This window comes from Eptatretus burgeri, chromosome 18, assembly GCF_056783735.1.
Source record: "Eptatretus burgeri isolate ZD-2024b chromosome 18, Ebu_testis_v1, whole genome shotgun sequence".
Taxonomy (NCBI): Eukaryota; Metazoa; Chordata; class Myxini; order Myxiniformes; family Myxinidae; genus Eptatretus; species Eptatretus burgeri.
Genome location: NC_140978.1, coordinates 41315723 through 41340294, shown reverse-complemented (window position 1 = coordinate 41340294; position 24572 = coordinate 41315723). Strand labels below are relative to the sequence as shown.

At 45.7% G+C, this 24572-nt stretch overlaps 1 protein-coding gene across 1 annotated transcript in view; it reads right to left on the bottom strand.

Annotated features, from left to right (window-relative positions):
- LOC147008978 (neuromedin-U receptor 2-like) overlaps positions 1-7635 on the bottom strand; it is a 60771-nt gene extending 53136 nt beyond the window's left edge. The window contains exon 1 of the mRNA XM_085863766.1: positions 7153-7635. Coding sequence (XP_085719892.1) covers positions 7153-7592 — 440 coding nt within the window. The 5' untranslated portion in view covers positions 7593-7635. The remainder of the gene's footprint in view (positions 1-7152) is intronic.
- Positions 7636-24572: the final 16937 nt, after the last annotated feature.

Below are 24572 nucleotides of genomic sequence, written 5' to 3'. Positions count from 1 at the left end.
TTACTTTCCCTATTTCTGACCATCCAAGCAACTGTGATCCACCTTCATTTGTGGAAACACAGGCTGCAGTGAACTGGTTGAAATGGGCTAAAGCTCCTGGGATCTGTGGCATCGATGCTGAACTTCTCAAGGCTGGTGGAAATGTTGTACTCATGTCGTTGCACATGGTTCTCTGCTCTGCCCGGAACACAGGCATCATCACAACTGACTGGAAGAGGGGCCTTGTTGTCCCTCTCTGGAAAGGGAAGGGTGATCAGCAGGACTGCAACAACTACTGAGGGGTGACGCAGCTCTCAGTGCTGGGCACGGTCTTTTTTTTTTTTCTTTTTTTTTTGTATACCTTGGTCGAGGCTCGTATGAGAGCTAACACACAACTCACAGCAAGGAGGCATGAGACAAGAGGGGCGGGAGTGGAAGGGACAAAACAGAGGGGAACAGACACATTAGGTGAACTGTGGAAGGGAGAGGGATGGGGATGGGACGGGGAACATGGCGAAGAGAAGATGGACATTTCAGGGACTTTCAGGAAGGAAAGCAGGAGAAATGAAGGAAGTGGGCTTGGGTGGATTATCGGGGGTAGAAAAGATCGAGGATTTGGATGGGGGAAGATAAGAGGTGGTGGTGAACAGCTGTTTTGAAAGCCTGGAGGGAAGAATGGGAAAGAATAGAGTGAGGAAGTTTATTCCAAAGGCGGGGAAAAAGAGGAATGAAAGAGTGAAGATGAGCAGTGATTCGTGATTTTGGTAGTTTTACCAGAAGGGGGTTGTTGGCGGACCTTGAGCGCCCTGTGGAAATGTGGTGGGGACAAATCGCAGAGAGAGCAGGGGGGCAAGGCTGGAGAGGAGTCGGTAGAAGACAGAAAGACCACCGACCAACCTGCGGTGATTGAGTGAGAGGCCCAAAGACTCAGCTTCATTGCGGGAGATGCCGATGATCTTAAATGCCCTGGTTTCGACAGCGTGAAGCCGAGAAAGGTGGGAGGCAGGAGCACCAGCCCAGAGGGGAGAGCAGTACTCCATCAGGCTACAGACAAAAGCTTTGTAAGTGGTCAGGAGCTCAAGAGGGCCGAGGAAGGACTTAGCACGACGGAGGATTCCCAGTCGGCGACTGGCTTTTGAGGCGAGGTTGGAAATGTGACTTTCCCAGGAAAGGTCATGGCAGATAGTGAGACCTAGAAGCTTGAAAGAAAAGACTTCTTCGAGAGGATTGTTGAGAAAGTGGATGGGGGGGTTTTGCAAACGGTCCTTTCGAAGAGACATAGTGAGAGTGTGAGATTTGTCTGGATTGAAAGACATGTTCCACGTGTTGGACCAGTTTGTGATTTTATCCAGATCTGCAGTGAGCGAAGAAGCTGCTGCTTGCCGGTCTGAGGGATGACAGATGGTACGGCAGAGGGTGGAGTCATCAGAAAAGAGAAATAGAGGATTTTCCAAAGAGTCCGAGAGATCATTGATGAAAACCAGAAAAAGAACAGGGCCCAGAACGCTACCTTGAGGAACTCCAGCCTGCACAGGAAGAGGGGATGAAAGAACTCCATTTAGGGCCACACGTTGACTGCGACAGGAGAGGAAGTCTGCGAGCCATGAGTGGAGATGGCCTTGAATACCATGGGAAGAGAGTTTCGTGAGTAGGGCAGGGTGCCAGACTGTGTCAAAAGCACGTGATATGTCCAGGGATACGGCTCGGATTTCCTGTCTGGCATTGAGGACCTCCATCCATTGATGGGAGAGCAGAAGCAGCATATCCAGGGTAGAGTGACCTGGTTCTAAACCAAATTGATGATTGGAAATCAAGCCATTGGAGAAGAGGAAGGATTTCATATCTGAGGCGATGATGGATTCCATCACCTTGCTGATGATTGGGAGAAGGCTGATTGGTCTGTAGTTATAGGGATCTGTTTTTGCACCTTTTTTATGCAGGGCAGTGATGTTAGCAGATTTCCAAGCAGATGGCAGATGACCTTGGGCAAATGAGAGGGTGAATAGAACAGAGAGAGGGTGAGCAAGAGCAGAAGAGCAGGCTTTGAGGACACGTGGGCTGATGCCATCTGGACCGGTTGCAGAATCTGACTCGAGGTTTGAAAGCAAGCTCTCCACCTTGTCAGGAGAAAAGGATACAGAGTCCAGGGACAGTTGGGTGCGACTGGGTAAAGTGGTTAGAGATAGTGATGGGTTTAGGACACAAGATTTAGCTGCAAACACCGAGTTTAGACATTCAGCTTTATCACGTGTGGAATCAGCAGTGCGGCCATTTGAGGTAAGGGAGGGGATGGAGGGGGAACATACACCAGAAACAGATTTGATTAAACGCCACCAGGATTTTGAGGAGGGAGAGAGGTTTGAGAGTTCAGACTTGAGATGAGAAAGATGTTGTTTTCTGGCTCCCCTGAGGGTAGATACACACTTGTTCCGAGCTTTGTGGAAAGAACTGAGATTGCCCTCAGTTGGGTTTGCTTTCCATGAGGCAAAGGCAAGTTGTTTCAGGACAACTGCCTCGCCACAAGCTTCAGTAAACCAAGGGCGGGAGGAAGGGTAAGACAACTGAACACGAGAGGGGATAAATCTGTGCATGAGGGAGAGCAAGATTCTTTGAAAGAATTCCCAGGATGAGTTGATGTTTGAGAAAGTAGTGATAGGAGACCAGTCTGTCAGTTTGATGGCTGCTCGGAGACCCTGCCAGTCGGTTTGAGTGAAATGCCAGACTCGACGGCGGTGAGGTGGTTCTCTGATAACAGCCAGAGAGATGTCCACTTTGACAAGGACGTGGTCAGAAGAACCAATTGGAGCGAAGGAAGAGCAGCAGATATTGTCAGGGAAATTTGTCAAAATCAGATCCAGAAGAGATGGAGTACCATTGGTTGAGATCCGGGTCGGGAAGTTGACCGATTGAGTCAGTCCCAATGAGTCGCAGAAAGCTTTTGCTGAGGTGCCATGGCAGGTGAGAGAGGTACCCACACCTAGCCAACTGGCGTGATGACAATTGAAGTCACCACATAAGAGGAAGAGAGAGTTTGGATGAGAAGATAGAAGATGGTCCATGTTTTCAGATAGATAGGTGTAGATGGAGTCATCACTGTTCGGTGGACGGTACAGTACACATATAAACATGAGGTGGGAGTGGAGGGGAAGCCGAAGCCAGAGGTATTCCTGGGGGTGTGGGGGAGTGAGAGCAGTGCATGGAGAGTGAGGAATAGAGTCTTTGATGAAGAGAGCAACACCTCCACCAGGACGAGGCTCAGGTCTGTCATACCGTAAGAGGGAGTAGCCAGGGAGAGATACTTGGGAGTCATACACGTCTTGGGAGAGGAAAGCTTCTGTTAGGCAGATAATGTCTGGATAATTCTTTGCTTGGATAATTCTTGATAGGTTTCGCCACCAACTGCTTGAGTACCAGCTCCCAGATCAGTCAGGCTTTACACCAATGAGGGCAACGATTGACCGTTTCCTTGCCCTTCGGGTCCTCACCGAACTGGATTCTGTGGAGGATGTCGGAGAAATCAAGCTGCGGTGCATTGTTTGGGAATTGCAATATCTCTGACCTTGAATTCGCAGATGATGCAGTCATCTTTGCCGATACTCTGGATATCCTTTAGAGGGGCCTCAAGGTGCTGACTGAGGAGTCCGACCAGCTGTGCTTACGGGTTTCCTTTATCAAAACTAAGGTCCAGGCTTTAAATGACATCTCGGATGCTGTTGTCCTGTCTGTACCTGCTTGTTGTGAGGATGTTGAGTTCATGGAGAGATTCACTTACCTTGGCAGTGATATTCATGTCTCTGCTGGCTGTGAGTCAGAGGGTCAACCGACGTCTGGGTCGGGCCTGGGAGTCAAGGATTCACGGCATCATGGGGTGTGGCGCTGCCGGTACCTATGCAGGAAGACGAAAGTCCGAGTTTTCAGGTCCTTGGTGCTTCCAGTCTTGCTTGACGGATGTGAGACTTGGACTCTGACCAGGGATCTGAGACGGAGACTTAATTCCTTTGGTACCAGGTCTCTTCAGAGAATCCTTGGCCATCGCTGGTCGGACTTTGTGTCTAATGAGCGTTTGCTGAGAGAGACTCAAATGAGATTTGTTACCTGTATAGTCTGTGAACATCAACTGCGCATGTGTGGACATGTGGCTCGTTTTCCTGATGCGGCTCCTGCTCACCAGATTCAAACGCTTGAGCTCAGATGATAATAAACAGGTGATCATCCTCTTCAGGATAGGACATTCCAGGCATCCACCCAAAGAGACTGCCTCAGGTTAACCCAAGGAGGCTGCCGTCTGGTGGACGACACCGATAGTCAAAAGGTCAAGGTCACAAAATCACGAATTTCCATCTGATGGAGTTGAAATTTGAGCAGGGTTTCCATATTGGGTCACTGAGACCTATTGCTTTTGAGGTCAAGGTCGCCTAAAATTGTCAATTTTTGGATGTTTTTTTTTCTTTGCTTTTTTGTCATGTTTAGTGTCCTGAAGAAGAATAAGAAGACGTCCGACTTCAAAGCGGACGGACTTTGCATTTTCCGATACTTTCTCATTATTACATTTGCTTTGATCTATTATTGTTATGGGCTGACAGGACAGCCGAGACTGAAGGCGCCACTCGCCTCTAAGCTGTTTCGCCTGGGTTTGAATCCTCAACCCGCTATAAACTGTCATCCTGGTGTTTCACCTGCAAGGTGATTCATCAATGTATGTGCCATCCCTCGGATGGACATTAAACAGGATTCCAATCTGCCGGACTTAATTTGTGGATGTTAAAGATCCCACGGTGTCCTTCACAAAAAGTGTGTGAGTCACAATGTTGATTGATGACACGATTGAAGACTGGTTTGCTGAAAGCTAACTATTGACTTGACTTGCAACAGGTGTGTGTCCGGTGTAACCTGATGTGGTACATAGCTGTACACGACATAGTGGATATCATCTTGATTCGTTCACTAAATTGTTTTTAATGCAAGATATGCCGTATTGTGGGATGAGATGTTTCGGCGAACAACCTGCCTGCATCTAGTAATTTGCTGGATAATGTTGGAATGTGATTGTTGTGATGTCCTTGAGTAAACTGCGTTGATGTTTTCGATGCTCACTTCCTGTGTATCATCTCCCATAAATGTCTTTCTCACATTGTAATGTTACACTCTGTGTCGGAGTGGCGACCCGTCCAGGATTGTACCCAATAACCAAGGAGACTGCTTTGGCAGCACCAACGCTCTGCACAGAGTATAGTCCCGATGGATGGAATGTTACACTAGCGTCATACTGCAGCATTATCAGATGGCTCATACATGCCATATTGCATGTTATCTTTACCAGTGAACATTATTAGTTAAGTTGCTATTGCCATAATTGTCTTAAATGTGTACTTTTATAACTGAATTGTACCCACCATGTCTAAATGTGTACTTTTTTCTGAGTCACCTTTTTTTATTCCGTATTAAATACAAACCTGTTTACTAGCTAACAGGTCATGTGTCATTTGATACCTTTTGCCATCTGTGACACATTCATGGAGAGTTGTTGGTTTAAAGCAGTTTCAGGAAATACCTTGAAAACAGTTGGTTGTGCAAGTTGAAGCGTTACGTTGATTGAAAGCTGTCATTGTAAACGAGAGAGTTCATAGAACACCTTACCCCACACAGTCTTGAGAAACGATGACATGGGCGGGGTCCGCGAGCGGCAAATTTGATTGGTCATGATGCCATCGAATGGCGTCGTATTTTGTCCAAGTACTGCCGAAATTGAGGTTTTGGGAAGTGCCGAATCGAACAGGTCACGTGAGTAATTTGTGCCTATTGCTTGTGTCCTTTATGACGTCCTTAAAACCAGTCGGTTTCCTGTCTGACATGATTTGCGATTTTTGTTTCACTCCCAGACAGAAAGACAGAGTCAACATATTATCTGATCACTCCTCTCTGCGCACGTGCGATCACGACGGATTCAGAGCCAAAGTAGTGCTAAACGACGGGATTGTTTTCTGAACCCCACTATATTTACTTTGTATGCACGGTGTAATAAGTGAGATCACTGACGAATTGTTGAATTTTTGTGTTTTACAGTATTTCAAGCATTTTGTTTGTTCGTCTGCCCTGAAATGCATGTGATTCCAACCCAGCACAAACACCAGATTAAAAAAAAAAAACTTTTTTCTTGACATTCTTCATTGCAAAATTCTCTTGGGAAGCGGGGCATGCCCCTTAACTCCTTAGCAGCTGGTGGACTTTCGATCTTGTGCAGACCCCCCACATATAATTGTGGGTGTGCATGTGCCCCTCCCACCCTGGTCTTTTGGCCAATGGAAGTGCTGGCATGGAGCCTCAATGATGTTAAGTCATGGCATATACTGTAGATGATGATCTCAGGCTCGTGTAATAAGTAGTGTGTGCAAATCGAGTATCACATGCAGGACAAGGAGATTTGGGGCAAGTATTGCATTATAACTTGTCCTTTGTGAACATGATTATTTAAGGGTGGTGCATGAGTAGGGGTAGCAACAATTAAAATTATATTGAGAAAAGGGGGCAGAAGCCATCATAATTATTCAATGATTTTGGACCTCTCACCTCCTCGCACAACACTCTGTAAAGCTGGGCCAAAGAACCTGCCCCCCGCCCGACACTTCCCTCCCCCTCCCCCCAGAATAAATGCACCATTCCTTATGAGACAACCTCCCCCATCCTCATCCCACCCCCATAACACTATCACCAGGCCAACAACCACTCTGTACCCTGCTCTTCCCCCACCCCGTGTGGTATGTAACGTCTGATGGATTCACAGAGTACAAGAGTGAAAGGAGGGTGAGGGGGGGAACTGAGGTATGGGGAGGGATTAGGGAGCCAAATGAAAGGTTGACAAAGGGAAAGGAGTTAGGGGCATAATTGTACCATTTTGTCATACGTGAATAGATAGCTGATTCATTCGGAGCATCACTTGGAGAAGACAGTATCCATAATATTAACCCATTAAAATGTAGATATAAACTTAACTAATCGCTCCATAGCATCATCGACACCTTTATCGGTCGTTCTCCCAAAAACTGAGGACATTCTCACGAGACATCCGTCGTATCTCTTCGAAAATCGAAGGTGTCTTTTTTTAAAAGAGAAATTAATGATTATAATGTGTTCTGATGAAGCCGCAATGATTTGTTCATATCGCCCAGCTCTTGCCTGATGTAGCAGCCCAGGCGACCGAAGAGGAATGGATAGTTCGACCACATCTCGTAAACTTCGAGCGGCATTCCGAGCACGAGCAGCATCAGGTCGGACACTGCCAGGCTGAACAGGTAGAAGTTGATGGGATGATTGAGGCTCCGTTTGCGTGCGATCACCATGCACGTGAGCACGTTACCACCCGTGCCCAGTGTGAAGATCAGGGCATAGACGATGCAGATGGGGGTGAAAAAGACGCTCGTCCTGTGCCCGAAACTCCGTGCCAGGTATTCCTCCAGCGACTCATCTCGGATCCAACGTCCTGAGATGTTCGCTCGCTGCGATGTGTTGTCCATTGCTCGCTGATGCCCCTGGTTTATACAAGATCTCTTCACCTTGACGTCTCTGTCTGTCTTTGCCTCCCACTCTGTTTTTCTTTTTCCGTCACTCGCTTTCATTCTCACTCATCCCCATTTGCAATGCGAGCCGCTTGCACCCGTGCGCGTTCTTGTTGAGGTGGGAGGAGGCCGAATGAAGTAAGCTGGAGTGAATACATGTTATTTATAAGGTTTGTCGTGTAGCCAGCACCACACGCAGCGACTGATAGACATTGTGAACTTGAAGAATTGGCGGATCACGTAATACCACGTCTCGTGCTTCGTGGACCAGAGGTGGACAATGCCAGGATCCTGGAGTCACGCTTTCCAAACGCCTTCCTGCTCTGTTATATGTGGTGGCCATGGTCATGTGGGTCCGGCCTTTGGGTTACACCTCACACTTATTAGACTTTGACAGCCAGGTTATCCACAAATGGCACTATGGACATATGGCAACACAGACTCGCCGTTCTTCACAGTCTTAGTTGGGTGAGAGCTGGAGCAAACCGGGATCGCCGATCACCACTGGGCACCAGACATCCGATCAATATGTGCTGTGATTGACTTCCTTAAATTCAGACGTGTTCTTCGATTGCAAGCAAATAGTACAATGAGGACGTGAACGCCGTGTACGGAAAGCAACGCCCTTCTTGATTTTCAATGCAATATTTACAAGTACAGAACATTGTGGTGACATTAGTCACCAATATCCCCTCTCTGTGGGTTAAAACCAAGCTGTGAGCAATCATGTGCCTGGACCCCCAACTACACAGATCTGACCATACCATGGTGGCGCAGATGTGGATCCTGGGATGAACTTCAACATGACCTTTTCTTTTATTCCAAACCTAAACTGTGGGAGGCAAGTGTTCTGCTTTTCTAACAGGTTACACAGCTTGGTGTGTGTGTGTGTGTGTGTGTGTGTGTGTGTGTGTGTGTGTGTGTGTGTGTGTGTGTGTGTGTGTGTGTGTGTGTGTGTGTGTGTGTGTGTGTGTGTGTGTGTGTGTGTGTGTGTGTGTGTGTGTGTGTGTGGCTTGCTTTTCGAGCTGCAGCTTCTGCACTCCAAACAAGTTGGGTCACCCGGTCAAGATCGGGTTATTTAAGCTTTAGTAAAGCATCAAAAAGATGGTTGTTAGCTAAGATTAACGTTATAAACACATGATCACAGTAGAAAGGAGGAAAACACACCAACTGGGGTCGAGGGACACAACAGAGGGAAACTTAGAGGAAAAATGGACAAAGGGAAGAAACACCCAGAAGGAAAAAACGTCTGATCCCAGAAATTAAGGGGGGTTTTTTTGTTTCTTCTTTTTTACCTGTACCAAACTCCAAAGATTAACTTGGGATTTTACCTGGACAAACCTCCAAATGTTTACTCGGGAGTGTGACCTAGCAATGATGGACAAAATGGCTCATTCCCTCATATTTGAGATTGCACGGGATCGTGCAACCACTCACTCGACTCTGGGTATGCCCGTGAAGACTGAACACCCTTTGGATATTAATTTCCATTGTGCAGACAGAAAATAAATATTTGAATGCAAAAGGTTTCATTGCTGACAGACCATCGGCCTTCAAAGTCGCAGGCACATCTAAGCGCCGTCCCTCTTCTATCTAAGGTAGTCTGCAGATAACGCGTGATGCTCAATTGCCGAAAGAGCCATTATTTCATGTTTTCACATCAATGTAATTGAGAATTGAAAGTTTTTATTTCAGACATTGACCTTCGGCATGTGAGAATAATGCGGTACAGTAAATTTCACGGAATTTTGCCCAGGGGTTTAGAAACGTTTCAGGAATAAACCAACAAACACACATGTACCACAGTTCAGGTCAGGTCAGGTCAGCTATAGGAGCATGCACCAGAGTAGTGCATCACTGCGTCCACTTTCCGAAGATACTCCAGGGGCCTCCGTCTGGCCATCCCCCAGGGTAGATGCCTGGTCCATCCCCATCTCCTTGAGATGCTGATCAACCTGCTGCAACAACGTGGCACGTGGTCGGCCCATTGGTCTCCTCCACTCACGAGACTCCCTCGCTGAGAGAATCTGGTGAGCAGGATCAGCATCAGGAAAACGAGCCACATGTCCGTATAGCCATAGCTGATGCTCACGGACTATGCGGGTAACAAATCTCAATTGAGTCTCGCTCAGAAACCGTTCGTTGGTCACAAAGTCCGACCAGCTATTGCCAAGTATTCTCCGAAGAGACCTGGTACCAAAGGAAATGAGTCTCCATCTCAGAGTCCAAGTCTCACATCCATACAGCAAGACTGTAAGCACCAAGAACCTGAAGATTCGAACATTCATCCTCCCGCACAGGTACCAGCAGCACCACACCCCATGATCCACTGAATCCATGACTCCCCAGGCCCGACCCAGAGTCTGTAGACCTCTGACTCACAGCCAGCAGAGACATGGATATCACTGCCAAGGGAAGTGAATCTCTCCGTGACCTCAACATCCTCACCACAAACATGTACAGGCAGGATAGCAGCATCCAAGATGTCATTGAAAGCCTGGAACTTGGTTTTGACCCAGGAAACCCATAATCCCAGCGGCTCCAACTCCTCATTCAGCACCTTGAGGGCCCCCAAAAGGATATCTAAAGTCTCTGCAAAAATAACTGCATCATCTGCGAAATCAAGGTCAGAGATCTTGAGATTCCCAAACAAAGCACCGCAGCTTGATCTCTCTGACATCCTCCCCAGAATCCAGTCCATACAAGTGCTGAAAAGTGTGGGGGCCAGGACACACCCCTGATGAACTCCAGCAACAACTGGAAATAAGTCTGAGATGGTACCACCACATCTCACAGCACTCTGTATCAGAGTAGAGTTCAGACATCAGATCGATCAGTTTTGGTGGCACCCCACGAAGACCAACAATCCTCCAGAGGGCATCCCGATTCACTGAATCAAATGCTTTACAGAGATCAACATAAGCTGCAAGCAGCTCCTGCCGAAACTCTCGTCTGCGTTCGGTGAGAACCCGAAGAGCAAGGATACGGTCAATCGTTGACCTCTTTGGTGTAAAGCCTGACTGCTCTGGATGCTGGTGCTCAAGCAGATGGTGGCGAACCCTATCAAAAATTTTCCGAGCAAAGACCTTGTCTGGCACTGAGAGCAGCGTCACCACTCGGTAGTTTTTGCAGCCTTGCTGATCACCCTTCTCTTTCCAGAGAGCGACAACGAGGCTCCTCTTCCATTCAGTTGGGATGATACCTGTGTTCCAGGCAGAGCACAGAACTGCATGCAACGACACGAGTGCAGCATTTCCACCAGCCTTGAGAAGTCCAGAATGGATGCCACAGGTCCGTGGAGCTTTACCCCATTTCAACGGGTTCACCGCAGCCTGTGTTTCCACAAACAAAAGTGGACCACAGTTGATTGGAGGGTCAGAAACAGTGATTGTAACACACCTGACATCCAACTCGACAGCTGGGGGATCAGCCTGGTACAACCGCTGAAAATAACTGGCCCAGCGGGCCTTCACTTCAGACTCCTCTGTCAAGAGTCTACCACCCTCTGCTCTAACTGCAGTACACTGAGGAAAGGGCTTGGAGGAATGCAATGCGTGAATCCCCATGTAAGCGGGATGAGAATCACCTGTCCACAGGTGATGCTCTACCCCCTCACAGATTCCTCGCACATAGGTCTCCTTGTCCACCCTTAGTACACGTACAGTTTTACGCCTCAGCTCCCTGAACAGCTCAGCTCTGCCATTCAGCCTGGCCCTGCGACTCTGGTCAATGGTATCCAGTGTCCCTTGAGAGACAAAATTCTTCTTCGCCCTGCGGTGAGTTCCAAACATCCACCGGCAACATCAAGGACGGTGGTCTTGAAGGCACTCCACAACTCTTCAGGATCCCACAAAGCACCCAGACTCCCTAAATCTCCACTCGGCCTGTTCGCAAACTCCTCAGCTGCCCTCTCATCCTTGAGCTTGCCAACATACAGCCGAGGCTGGGATGGTACCATTCTCCTGGATTTAAGGTGCAACTTAAGAGTTGCTACAACAAGCCTGTGGTCAGTATTGAGGAACTGAGCACTCCAGTGGACCCTGCAGTTCTGGATCATCCTCCAGTGACCATTAACGAGCACATACTCAATCTCCTTTGCCACACCGCCAGCATTGGAATACCTCGTCCAACGATGAGCTTGCTTGTGGTGAAATCATGAACCGGCTACCCTAAGTCCATGACTTCTTGCAAAATCAAGAAACTTAATGTTATTCAGGTTCACAGTTCCAGACCCACGGGGACCAACACACGTCTCATAACCATTCCCATTAGTTCTAGTCAATGCATTGAAATCCCCCAAGACGAGAAGTGTATCTTGTCTGGGGCACTGATGAACTACAGACTCGAGCGTGGCAAAGAATGCATCCTTCATGTTGAGGTCACTCACTTCATTCAGAGCATAAACAGAGACCAGGGAAATGACACCCAAGGAGTGACGTTCTTCTCATATCATATCATATCCTTCTTCTCATAATACGCTTGTTGACCGGTGTTACCTCAATTATCATTGGAGTCAGCTCATTGGACACAGCTACAGAAACTCCTTGGGCATTGTAACCATCAGGGTGACCAGACCAATAGTAGGTGTAACCACCCGCCACGATCTCGCCGGTCTCCGAACCTCAGAGAGTGCTGCAATCCCACTGTCCAAATGCTTGAACACATATGATAACTGAGAAAAGTGGTCATCCTCTCTTACTGATAGAACATTCCAGGCACCCACCTGAAGTGTCGGAGTGCAAATCTTGCCACCAATCTCCTTATACGAAGTAACCCAACTGCAGGAGGACGTCCGCAGACACAGTTGCGCACTAGGTATGGATGGCCGTTGCCTCACAAGGAGCTCCTCCGCCCTTTGACAGGTTTTGTTCTTCATTCTCCGGGGTGTCCATATCATACACCCTCCTCACCAAGAAACTTGGTGGGGGAGACGGTTTAGACGCCGACAACCCGTCCATGGAACAGGTTAGTGCAGGTTTACATGGTACCTGTAGCAAGTCCAGATATCATCTGACCTGACCTGACAATACGTGTATGCCTAATCCGATCCACCGCAACTGGCACAATTGGTTAGGTAAGAGCTGATTGGTTGTTTCTTGTCATTACCGGTGAAACAGTTGATTGGGCCTTATGATTTTTATATTGGTGCGGAAAAGATCCCTCGTGGGTTAAAGATGCTTATTGTAGTTTTGAATGTCTAATATAAAGTGATATGAGATGTGCATAGCTTCTGTAAGAGTTCGATTACGTCGACCAATCCCTCCGGCTGTTTATAAAATTATGAACCCTTTTGACCCCATTTTTGTAATCTGTCATTTTTGTGTCTTTTTTTTGAATTTGCTCGGTTGTCAGGAACAAGTACAAGTGGCAAAGCAAAACGAGCATTGCGATCACCATGGTTTTATTCTGAGCTGTGGGGGGTGGAGGGGTCCACAGTGGGATCGCTCCACCCCGCAGGACCATCGGCACCCAATAGTGAGTGAGCAGCGAGGGGTGCAGGACGTTTATGGTGTGTGGGGGGAGGGGGAGGGGTCGGGGCAGAGGTGATAAATGTGCACGTAATGGGGACAGGTCATTATGTTAGGGTGCGCATGGTCATTATGACACATGAAATAATAAAATGACCGTTTTTACAGCCATTTTTCCCTGCTGTGCAGGGGTTTGGCTTTTTCTTCAGGCAATGTTTTATGGCCGGATGCCCTTCCTGACGCCAACCCTGGTCGCCTCTTACGACACACAGGGATATGGTACACCTATTCTAACCGGGGCATACACCGCGACCAGTACACTGGTACTCATTTCGCCGACCTCAGAAGGATGACAGGCTGAGTCAACCCCCTGGTGTTAATTCAGCAGCCAACGGGGCTTGAACTCAGGACCCTGGGATCCCAAGCCACCATCCTAACCACTAAGCCAACACCAGGCTTCATTATGACACATGAAATGAAAAGCACAAAAAATTCACAATGTAAACAATTTTGTGTTGCCTCCAATTGTTGTTTTATTTATTCTTTGGATTGATCATTCATAAGACTTCAGGGTATACCACATTGTTAATAAGAGTATTTCCTGATGCCCTAGGATTTGCATGAATTTTGATATGGCCACTATTTCCCACTCCACTCATGGCGACATAGAGCTGGCCATGGCTGAAAAAGTAACTTTTCAAATATAGTCCAACTTCTTTCAATGTTTGTCCCTGGGCCTTATTCGCGGTTATACTAAAACACAGATGGACAGGAAATTGTTTTCTTTGCATTCGGAATGGAAATAAGTCCTCTGATGGCACTATTGGTATCCCGGGGTTGAAGAGTCTATTCCCAGTATGGGGTCCGGTAGATAGTCGTGCATCTATGATGCTGGAAGTAGGTTCTGTACGATATATCGGCTTCCATCACAATGTCCGTTTTTTTAGATCAAAGTTCCGCAGTAACATAATTGGTGCCACAATTTTCAACCGTAATTCATAAGGCGGCATTCCAGATGCAGAGATAGAGTTCAGAAACTCACATGGATATTGATGTGCGTTCTCAACATCAATGATTTTGTCACTACTCAAATACATTTTTTCCTCGCCTGGAAATTCACTGAGTATGATTGTATTTATTTCTGTGACGGCATCATTGGTTGGGCACAGTATAGTCCTGCTACACAGCCATGTCGGATCTCGATAGCGATGAGCGAGGTCGTCGAAAATGAAATCGATGAGAGATTTTATATTTTGTGGGAAGTACTTCTCCTCGATTTGCACTTTGAATTCGCCGACATGTGAGAGGATAGGTAGTCGACCCTCGCCAATCTGAAAGAGAGTATTCGCGAATTCATTGTTGAAGCCGGCGTTTAGAATTCGCATATTGACCGTCAAATGACAAACATGGACGTGTTTCCAAAGCACAGATTGTTTAATCGGGGCTCGAATAGTGTGTGCCCGTCCGCCGCGTCTGATCACTGGAAGTATCTGCCGCCAGTCTCCAGAGAAGATAATAGTTATACCGCCGAATGGCGTATCGACTTCTCGGACATCTCGGAATGTTCTGTCAGCCGCTTCGATGATACATAGAAACCTCATCAATAACTAAGAGATGACATTTCTGAATGAGTATACCAGTACTGTCCCTTTTAGTGATGCTACATACGGAATTTCCTTTGATTGATAATGGCACCTTACACCACGAATGAAGAGTACGGCCATTAGGGAGCAGTGTCGCCGCTATTCCGCTCATCGCCGTGGCGAGAGCAACCTTACCTTCAGATCTGACTCGAGCTCAGAGTAACGTCAGCAAGAAGGTTTTCCCAGTACCACCTGGGGCATCTACACTGAATATCCGACCCTGCTTAGAATCCGCAGAGTCCATAACAGCGCTGAAGATGATTCGTTGTTCGTTATTCAGTAACGGCATGTTGGCAGAGACATTGTCGTTTTGTTCCTGAACATCATAGTTGGTTTCCTCACTCACAACTTGGAGTGGTTCCAATTGCTCCGCTATTACTGGATCAGGCTGTTGAATGTGGAAGTCTTTTTCAATACCTAATCCATGCCGAACTAAAATAATCTGTATCATCAACAGTGTTGTGTAGATCATAGGCTCTGTTGGTTCATTTACACCATATTTATGAAGAAGGTCTTCCATGAGAAGAAGCTTGTGTTTATTCCAAAATTAATTTGGATTTGATGGTCGGACAAAGATGAGTATATTAGCGAACACCTCGCGAAGAATTAAACCGAACCGTACAGAGGCAGCTTCCTCCATTGCCTTGTCGACTTCTGACTCATCATCTAATAACCCCAAGGCAAGGCAGGCAAGTTGATAGGTCGGATAAACTACACCGTTGTGAGTACGAAGGTCTTCATAAGATGTGGGTCGAGCAACTATGTGTAATAACATCCGCAAATAGAACAACTCGCTCTGTTTGGAAGAGAGGTTGATAACCGCAATGCGACCAACCGTGTCCGAGTAAACCTTTTGATGATCATTCATCTCAGACTCTTCATCACGGTTCAGTCTCGTCACATGAGCCCGCCTCTTCCAAGTATTTCCGGACCATGGAAAGTAATTGAAAACGTTTGGATATGTGATGTTTTGTTCACTATTTCGATTTAGTTTGAAAAACTCTGTCAACTTGGTCTTTGGCGGGCCATTGGATAGAAGTGTGTTTACTTCACCAGGCTGGAATAGCACGGTCTGTTCATTGTCCAGATGTATAGGTAGTTTTTGTACGGATGGTTGCATTTGTTGAATGGGAAACTCGTACAGTCTCCAGTAGGCTTCAGATGCACTGATGTACCGAGCATCCACAAAACGTTCAATTTCATCATTGGTTATGTCCTTCTCCTGTCCATTGGCCAATCTGATAGTCACGCGATCACTTCCTTTTGTTACATATTTGTAGATGTACTTTACACTGGAGACGGAATTGACGATTTCTACATTTATGGGAGCAGAGTATTGGAGAGACAAACGGGTTGAAAGGGACTACCCAGCTATTGTCAACGATGACGTCTTGACCTCTTATTTTCTTAGGCCTCGTTCACATTTGCTCTACGGTGAGGATACGGCGGCCGTACGCCCTCTGAATTGACAGAAACGTGCGGCGGCCACAGAGAAACTGAGGTGGCCTCAGGGAGGCCCTACGCCGTTTGGCTATATTTTACAGGCCGTAGGGGTGCCGTGGAATTATAGCGCGGAGTTGTAACTTTTTTTCATTTCTACGTTCACCGTCGCAATTCGACAAGCCAAGCTATGACGTAGATGTGTTCCACGTCGACCGTACGTAGGGCGTACGGTGGGCTTGCGTTATTCGTGCGGCTGCCGTAAGCTCTTCTCAATGAAAAATGAATTTTCCCAACCCCCAAAAAATTACGGCGGCCGCACTATTTCCACGGTCGCCGTACGGTGGCCTTGCGGTCTGTGTGGACTACCTGCGGGCAATGCAGAGTCGACGCACGGTTCCCCTACGCCCACCATGCACCAACGTACGGTCTCCGTGGCAGTCTGCGTCGACCTTGGCAGCTTCTGCCAAGGCAGAAATATTTAAAAAAAAAAATTAATCACGATTTCTTTTTCTTTTCAACTCACAGAGGCCAGATTCATTATTAGCCATTACTAATTGTATTAGCATGTTGCTATGATAGAAGCTCAACCGGTTAAAATTTGGATGAGCTATGGTATGTAAAGTTAACAATAAACACAAAATTACATTTAAAACATCTCAGTTTTATTTTATTTTTAAAATATATTTTGACAGTAACACACATAAATGAACTACAAGTTTAACGATGTAATCAGAGCTGCTAACCGACATATATCTAAGTTTTAAGAAAACAAATAGTATTGAATTTTATGGCATTTAAAGAAATATATTGGTGTTGCCTTTCCCCCTACCCCTAAACCACAAAAACCATGTAACTTCAAGAAAAATATTATTAAGATATCAACATTCAGACATGCAAGCATTTATGTTGACATTTAATTCGACACATTTTGTATTTTACAGATGTCTGAATGAAAAGCATTGAACTTAGATATAGACAGTGACAGCAGTGCCAATGAATTGCTTACCCTTCTACCACCAAAACGCATGAAAACAATATAATGGGGGGAAATGTTTAAGTTGCCAAACAAGCACAGGAGCAGGTCTGAGGAAAGCCAGAGATGAAGGAATTGCAAAATTTGTCTCCTGCAAAATACCGAAATGATGTAGCTTGCCAACATCTTCAGAATTTTTCTTGAAACATTGCACACTATGGACATCGTTTGGCACCGTGCATGCTACAAATCTTACACCAGCTCACATAATCTCAAATTATGGAAAGCAGGTTGTGGTCAGCTGCTGCAAAGAAGTTCATGCGAGTGCTTCTGCCATAGGATTGCGAAGCTCAGCATCTGTTATTGATTGGTATCTGTCTCTTGCCAACTCAAGTCCTACAAGAAAAGCAAGGTGATGTGTACCATTTCAACATTTTATGCCTGTATATCAATCGAGGAAGCAACAAATGCTAGGGGAGATGAAATGCTTATCAAGCTTGGCAGCATTTACCTTATAGCTTCTGAGGCCAAATACCACAACCTATGCAGGGTTTGGTACACAAGTAAAGCAAATCTCAAGCACACAACATTCAAGGAAGACAAAGGTGTTCTATTCTGAGGGACCATGCTGCCACTATGGTCAAGAGCTATCCGTGTCAGTGACTGAAACTGAGGCTTAATTTCAGTGAACGACTAAAACTGAAACCATTTCAAGAAGAGTGTTGTTTTCCACCAGCAGCAAAATTGAAGCAAATCTCAGCTGATTTATTAGGGGCAGCACTTCTCTGCAAAAGGTCATCAATGTAACTTCCATGAAAGAGAGTGAAACAGCGTTCACTGGCATGACATACATTAGCCCACATCGAGATACAGATGCTGACCCAGTGCACACACTGTACCACACTGCTCAGATCATAAAGTCAGACTTGAAGTACTGCATCGGTATCAATTTTCATCAACTGAGTCATCGTGATCTTAATTTGTCCAGGTCCAAGGACATACTACTAGAGAGCCTATGCAAGTTGTTGCGCTGGATTGCATGCAAGGATTCAGGTTCGACTGCAAATACACGACACTGGAAATGCCACAGATGAATGGCACATCACCTCTTGCTTGGGCAAGACATCAACCACTGTGCATTGACCACTTGATTACCTCTTGCGTTTTTGCATCGGATCGTTCATGTTCAGATAGGAGCTTGCGGTATAATATCAAGTGTTGATTTATTTAGTTTACTACGTATACGAAAAGTCACAGTTTTGGCATCACACCATGTCAACACATGCTAAATGTTGCTAAATGTGTTATTATATTGATTATAATAATAGTTAATGTGTGTCAGTATGTCAGTGCATCCATCCGTCTGTCTTCTCCACAACTCCAACACCATGAAACCTATCAGTTCCAAACTTTCCATGCATACTAAGGAGACTCCAAGATAGTGCGTGAATGAAAACTGGGTGTTTTAATTTAAGGACTCCTTTTGAAGATAACTTATGGGTGCTCATCACGAAAAACCAAAATATGCCTTACCAAGATGACGGCACACCATCTTGGTCAGCCGTCTGGAAGCTCGCTAGAGTCTGAAGCCGCAATTTATTTTGGCCTGCTCAACAATTCCTTGATTTGGAACAGGCTGCAATGGTTTCTCAATGATAAAGCTTCTTCTTTTTTTTTACACTTTCCTCACTTATATCATTGATTGCCTGCTCATTATTACCTACGAATCGTTGGATACATCGTAATGCTTATAAACGCTCAGAGACGCCAGCGTTTGTGGCTTTATTTCATTTCCACACATTCCATAACCTCTAGAATCTCTTAATGTCAGCCGAATTTCAAAATTTAAACTTCGTTATTGACTTCAGCACTATTTACAACTGCTAAAAATGTTCACATGTCCAATTCGGACAGCACTTGACATTCCGGGCATCAACAGGTGCATGGTGTTTATCTTACCGATCAACGATCGCTGATCGCTTACCAAGATGGCAGTTCCTTATCAACCATTTTGTTGGTGTGCCGAATTGAATGCTTAAGCCACTTGGCAAGTGCTCTACAATATTCAGTCACTATATATCGATCGACTTAAACAAAGTTCAAAGCACATTCGCCTGTGTTTGACTGTGTTTCCTCGTGCGGTGAGTCACACAGTGGTTCACTCAATGAAAATATGCAATTTTATTTTACACCGCATTCCCCCTTTTTGTACGATCTCCTTTCATTATACGACCAGTCACGTCAACATTGATAAATCACCACCACTGGAGCAAACTCCCACACTCTCTTCAATCCCAGTCCTCCCTCCAGGTTTTCAAAACAGCTGTTCACCACCATCTTATATTGTCCCCCATTCAAAATCTTGATATTTTTTTTTCTACCCCCCTTAATCCACCCCAAACCCACCTCCTTCAACTTCCCTGCTTTCCTTCCTGAAAGTCCCTGTAGTAGTGTCCATCTTGTTCATCCCATGTATCCCACCCCATCCCTCTCCCTTCCACAGATCTAATGTCTCTTCCCCACTGTTTTGTGCTTCCCTCTCCTGTTTCTCTTGTCTCCTGCTCCCCTTGTTATATGTTCTGTGTTTGCTCTTATATGAGCCTTGACATTGTTTCTTCAAAAATAATACAAGTTTCAAAAACATTACACTGGTGATGCTGTAACTGTAATTTCACTCAGATGTCACAGACCCCAACTGACAAAGATCCGTTTGATTGGTAACTGACCTGTACGATCGTTCATACTCGTGAAAGGCAAACCTTGGATTGCAGTCATTGGAGAATGAGCTGGAGAAGTCAGTGGAGAATGAGCTGGGTTCGGCACCATGAACAACATACTGTTATGTTTGTGGGGTAGATGGAGGAAGTTCATCGTAAAAGGAGGATTGTATAGAGTAGCATGGTCCGTGGACAAGCAGGAGACATCTCGATGTATTTTCAGTAGGGAAAAGTGTCAGCTTAAGTTGCTACGTGTCACCGCATGGGGTGGGGTGGGGGCAGTGCTGTGTTAATTAGGTAGGGTTTAAGGATAATTTCTCCCAATATGTGATTACCCCCGTGACCTTTTCCTATGTTTTTGCATTTACAAGACCGGCGATAAAAAAGGAATCGTATCCTTAAAACAACAACAACCAAGGTGAATATTTTAAGCAAGCAAAAACCCCACCTCCAGGAATGACGAGCAAACCACTCCCCAAGGGTGGATGGTGGATGGGCGTCACGTCAGAAGGTTCAGGGGAGAAGAGAGGTGTTGGAGGTACATGACGTGCTGAGGCGAATTTGTTTGCGCACTGGAGCAAAACACTAGCCATTGACTGTTCGGCTGAGTCGCGAAGCATGTACGTTTCTGAGAAGATAAGAGCGCGTCTCTAATCAATAACTCGGCATGATCCCGTTGTGTGTTTGAGGAGGAAGGCGGGCCATTATGGCGAGCAGACCTAGTATAGAGATGGGGATGGGGTGCTGCCTGAGCAGTCTCCTTGGCTATTGGGCACAATTCTGGACAGGTCGCCACTCCGACACAGGATACCAGCATGCTGGCACTCATTTTGCTGACCTTGGAAGGATGACAGGCAGAGTAAACCCCACGTGGTATTGATTCAATAGCTGAGCAAGATTCGAACTCAGGACCCTAGGATCCGAAGCCCAGCACCCTAATCATTAAGACAACAACAGGCCTATATACTGTATGTATGTATGTATATACATATGTGTATATGTATATATATATATTGTACATATGTTCTCTTTTTTGAGCCTCTCTGTTCTAGCTCTTGTGCACGGGCCTCTCTGTTCTCTCCGGTGGAATCATGAGCCTTTTCTCATACAATCTCGTGGACTCTCCTGCTGACTCTCGTCTTGACTCTCCAGTCGTCTCTCCAGATTCTCTCATCTCGACTCCCTTGCAGGACGTTCTCTTCTTCCTCCTCCTCCTTCTGCACGAACGTGCACCCCGATCTCATCTTCTTTGGTCCTGCCCATGGGGGAGGCCCTTGTAAAAAAAATTAATGTACATCTTTTATTCTGGGTTCTTGAGCCCACTGTGCTACTATGGCTGGCACACAATGACCAGAGAGATCGTAATTATCCTTTCACACACCTGTGACCCATGTGCCTCTGCAATGAGAAGTCCACACCGAGCCCTGCCCACAAACAAGTGGTTTTGCATGCACATCATAAATCTATACCCTGTCTTTATATTGTATATGCTGCCTCCTTGGTGTCATGTGCAACAAATGACTTACTCTAACAGATTCCCGTGACATGGCAACATATCCTACACGGAACACACAGACCAAACTATACTTACCACAATCTCGCTATGGATCCCTCCCCCTCTTCCACGTAATAATATATGACCTTCCAATGATTCACAAGGATGGAACACCTCTGTTACTTGTCATCTCATTTATTAATGCACTTATCTATAAATTATCAAATATTTCGGCAGGCATAATGACATCATGATACCAAAAATTATTGAACCGTTGGAGGAAATGTGCAGTTCACTCAAATTTTGACCGGTCTTACCATAACCGTTAATGGGTCATTGGTTTCTTTCAATGTTATTTCACGTTTGTGCCAACAGACCTTGCTTTGGAATTTATTGGATAGTCACCGGCTGGCAATGGCACATAGAGTTGGTACATTGGTGCAGGGTATATGTGACTTGCTGAGTATCTGTTTGAATTCATCTTTCATTTCAGGAAAGGAGGACGAGAGGGGGTAGGATTTTTCAAATGGATATTTGGCGCAACATTTAATTCACCAGTTTGTGTTGTAAGAACTGGAAAACCGTTTTTTTACACCCACCGCAGAGTCGCAGCAATGTGTGGGCATTGTTGTGTCAAAAACACACTTGCTATCGTTAAAAGGAATATGATTTGCACTTTCCACGGTTCCATTCATACAATTTTAACCTCCATTAGGTTGCACATGAGGAATAACAGGATGACTCATTTGAGTTGTCTGACACTTTCTTAAAAGCTTCTAAATGAATCATTACATCGTAAACCTACACACATAGACCATCTCTTGGATTTTACTTTGTCACCCTCTGAACCACAACAGAGCCATTGTAATGATGCCTTCACAGGTTCAACCATCCCACTTCATCGCATTACAAGAGAGAACTGAGCATTACATCTTCAGAAGCAGACACCAGGAAATTGGATATCTGAAAATGTTTTTTTTTAAAAACATAGTGGCTACTTAACAACTCAACTTACAAGCCACAACAAAGTGCCCCACATGGGTTTGGTCTGGAGCATTCCAGACTTGTGGGAGTTACTGGTAAAATGTTTTTGTATCCTAACGCAGTTGTGAGTAGAGGAATAAATAAAGTAGTTCTCCTTGTTAAATGCAGAGGTTGCAATCAAGACTGCGTATCTTGAGACTTATTCGAACATGCATGGAAAGTCGCATGGGGTCACTGCATACGCTGGGCGTATACCCCAGAATTTCCGGCGATGTGCCGAATTGACCATGGGGAGGGTTGTGTGTGGGGACACTGATATGACCTCATTCTGGTGCCCAAATCAAATGGCCGTCGCTCTTCCTGGCAATACTTCAAGCAAACAAAAATTATAACCAAAGATTGCAACCCTGAGCTACTAGCAACCATGCAATAACGATAGTAATGACAATGAGAACCATAACATGAAAAAAAAATGCATATTTCCAATAAATTTGTCAACAAATAACACAGGACACAAATTACAATGGGAGTCGCAGTGGCTGGATACAAACACACACCTGTAATATAAAGGGAGTTCAGTCTAGGCATGCCTGCGTCGATCCGTTAACAATTGCCCGAGAGCGGATACAACAATACACAATCGGCAGTGCACTACGTGTGTAGAGGCAGCATATAATGTGCTGCACACACATGCATGCAGTGGTACGCTATGCGGTTGATTTGCATGAAAAACAAAAAAATCTTTCTCCTTCACCTTCTTCTTCACTTATATTAACGAGAAGCACCCTCTCCCTACGGGAGCCATCCAGGGGGTCATGTTATTATATTTATGCCTATTTTACTCCAAGGGGTCCCAGGATTACACACCCAAAAAATGGTTGCGATCGGTTCAGCCGTTTTTGCGGTACCTGGGAACAGACAGACGGACAGACGGTGAATTATAGTAAAGATGGTGAGTCCCATTCAATCCTGTTTCTCATATCGATTAGATTCAGAAAACTCTTGCTATGTTCAATATTCCATTTTATTTGTTATTATTCAGAATTCAGCATCTAAAATGGCTGTGATGAATATCCCACTAATATTGTCCCCCTCCTGGCTCCCTGAGTGTTTTGCTTGGCCGGTATCTACACACCGCCAATTTTATTATATTATTTGCCATTTACAACAACCGTTTGTTTGTTTTTTTAAGATTGGCATTCCATTCCTTCCCTTTTGCTGTCAGGTCAGTCAGGTTTCTTGACTGCCACTGGGAACATGCAACCCAGTGCTACCTGCCGCATGGTTGGGTTGTCGGCGACTAAACCGACACCCCTGACTGGCTTTGTGTGGTATTGGGAGTTGCGTGATTATTAATATATGCAAGATGAGCCGGAACTGACGAGGCGGCACCGAGGGTGATGTCAGCGAGCTGTGAGGAGTGAAGGAGGTGAGAGCTGCCTTTAAAGAATTGAGCCAAAGGATTTACGTGTTGGCTGGTTTTACTACACAACACTTTGCCAGTGGGGAGGGTGACTGTGACACCCTGCCAGGATGAAAAACAACACCTGCTAAAGAGCGGATGAGCTAATTTAGAGAGCCAGCGGCCATCCAGTAAGGAGATGGTGTCTCTGAAAAAACACCCATCCGGTTAGACCGGTTTTTTTATGGAGTAGGTTGTAGACAGCAACTGCTCAGGGTGGTACTACCGTCCTGACTTAAGGGGCCGTCACACCTTGACGTTTTAGCCAGCGTATGGCAACGTATCAAAATGTATGTAAAACGCTGGCGTACGCTGAACTATTGGTGTTTCTTTAAAGTTTTTGGCGTATTCATAACGAGTTGGACGTATGCATAACGTATTAGTAACGTACACAGAACATTTCGATAACTTAAAGATAACTTATACCAACGAATGCTTAGCGTGTTGTCGGCGTTCACAACGTATGCCCAACGATAGTCTAACTTATGCATAGCGCGGCAGCGTATCGTCGACGATCACGTGGCGTAGGCTATTCATAGGCTGCCGCTCAACGATTTAAATCATAACTGCACTAGAAATCGAAGTGTCAACATCACTGTCATGCCGAAGAAAAAAGAATAAAAAAAAAACCATGGAGTCTGGAACACTGACTGGTTCCTCCTGTGAAGCCCATTTTTATGTACCAATTCCCCTAAACGCTGCCACTACGCCATTACACGGTAGCTGTAAGTTAGAAACACGTTTAGTAAGTTCTGTGCTCGTCCGGAAGACGTCAAATATGTCAATATGCATTGGAGATATGTTACACATAGGTTCAAAGCACGTTACTCATAGGTTAGAAATAAGTTTCGGGTA